The following is a 1,456-nucleotide window of genomic DNA, read 5'->3' as shown; positions in this document are numbered from 1 at the left end:
GAATAAAGCTCAGTGTCTTTTTAGGAAGAGCAATGGGCATACGAGGCCCTCGCTCATATGTRTACTTTGTCCATCCACACTCAACAAACCACACCAAAACACTAAAAGAAAGAATATTTGTATGCCCGAGATTAAAGCAAAGATGTGTCTTTGTTCCATTTTTTGAATTTTCAACAAACTCAGGAAATCATCTCTGTGACTGAATCACGTTTTAGCTGCAAAGAATGCTAGTAAAGTTTCAAAAATTACATTTTCTGACATTTGCAATAGTTTTAAGTATGAACTTTAGTTTTTTTTTGACAAATCTTTGCTCATTTTTTTGTTTAAAATGTATATTAAAGTCTGTTTTTGCCTGTAAACTGTGAATCAGATATTCTGGACTGCATATGACTGAACGTGAACGTAACTATCCCAGACTCAGAGATGGTGTCACACCAAGCAGACTGCTTGATATGGATATGTTTATAGCCCTGCTGTATTGAGAGTGTCACTGCTTCATGTAAAAGTCAATATTATTAAATACATTAGGAATATGTTGATGATATTATTTTAGTGGATGAGCAGAACTGTGCCCACCACTGAAGTATTCACCAAATTGTATTTCTTTTTTTATAGCTCTGACAACTTTTTCTCTTACTGCCCTTACTTTGTAAGAAGCTCCTGGAGGTGGTGGTGTCCTCGTGATGCCGCGACAGCAGATGGGGTCTCGCCCTCTTTGTTGACCAACTGAAGGACCTCTCTGGCTCCAGGTTGTCGCAGCAAAAAGCGCGTAACCCGAGAGAGGCCTCGACGGGCCGAGAAATGCAGCAGAGTCTCCTGAGGACTCAACTCTGTGGAGGAGACAGAAGATGACAAATGCACAATTAAGTACAGATCCAACAAAACACAACAACGAAGCAGAGGGAAGGATGCTTGCAGCTAGTCCAGGGAACCGATATGCAGTGCGGCTGCCAAACATGCCATCACCTGCAGCAGCTCGGCAACAAGACAGCGCTGCCAACCAGCAAAACATCCACAGTCACATTCAGTCAAACAACTGACATTTTCACATTTACAAAGTGATAAAACCACTTATTTGTCTGCAATTTTCTTTAAAAACAAACCACGTGGGTATTTCTCCGTTTAGTACAAAAAATTAGATAAAATGCCCAATATTAAAACCTAGCTTGAGTGTGGAAACACTTTTAAAACAATATTTCGTTTTAGAAACTAAAGCAAATCAAGGCAACTAAAAGAATTATGCTGCCATCAAATATACTGTAACTATACTGTCAGGTGAACAACAAATGTGCTCTTAATTTTCTATTTCAATTCAGTTCATTATTGGCCCACTATATCAGTAAACATCCTAATAACACCATAAAACACTGAAACTGATCCCCTTTAAGCACCCTTCAAGACAATAACAGAGATTCATGAGCACACACACACACACACACACACACACACACACACA

The 1,456-nt window shown here is 39.2% G+C and overlaps 1 protein-coding gene across 2 annotated transcripts in view; it reads right to left on the bottom strand.

Moving 5' to 3' along the window:
• akap13 (A-kinase anchoring protein 13) overlaps positions 1-1,456 on the bottom strand; it is a gene marked incomplete in the record, with an annotated part of 138,567 nt that overhangs the window by 80,385 nt on the left and 56,726 nt on the right. For both annotated transcript variants that reach the window (XM_014015552.1, XM_014015551.1), the window contains 1 exon segment: positions 647-830. In XM_014015552.1, the coding sequence (XP_013871006.1) occupies positions 647-830 (184 nt within the window).

This window comes from Austrofundulus limnaeus, unplaced genomic scaffold (assembly GCF_001266775.1).
Source record: "Austrofundulus limnaeus strain Quisiro unplaced genomic scaffold, Austrofundulus_limnaeus-1.0 Scaffold131, whole genome shotgun sequence".
In the NCBI taxonomy this organism is placed as follows: domain Eukaryota; kingdom Metazoa; phylum Chordata; class Actinopteri; order Cyprinodontiformes; family Rivulidae; genus Austrofundulus; species Austrofundulus limnaeus.
This window is presented reverse-complemented; position numbering and strand designations above follow the sequence as displayed.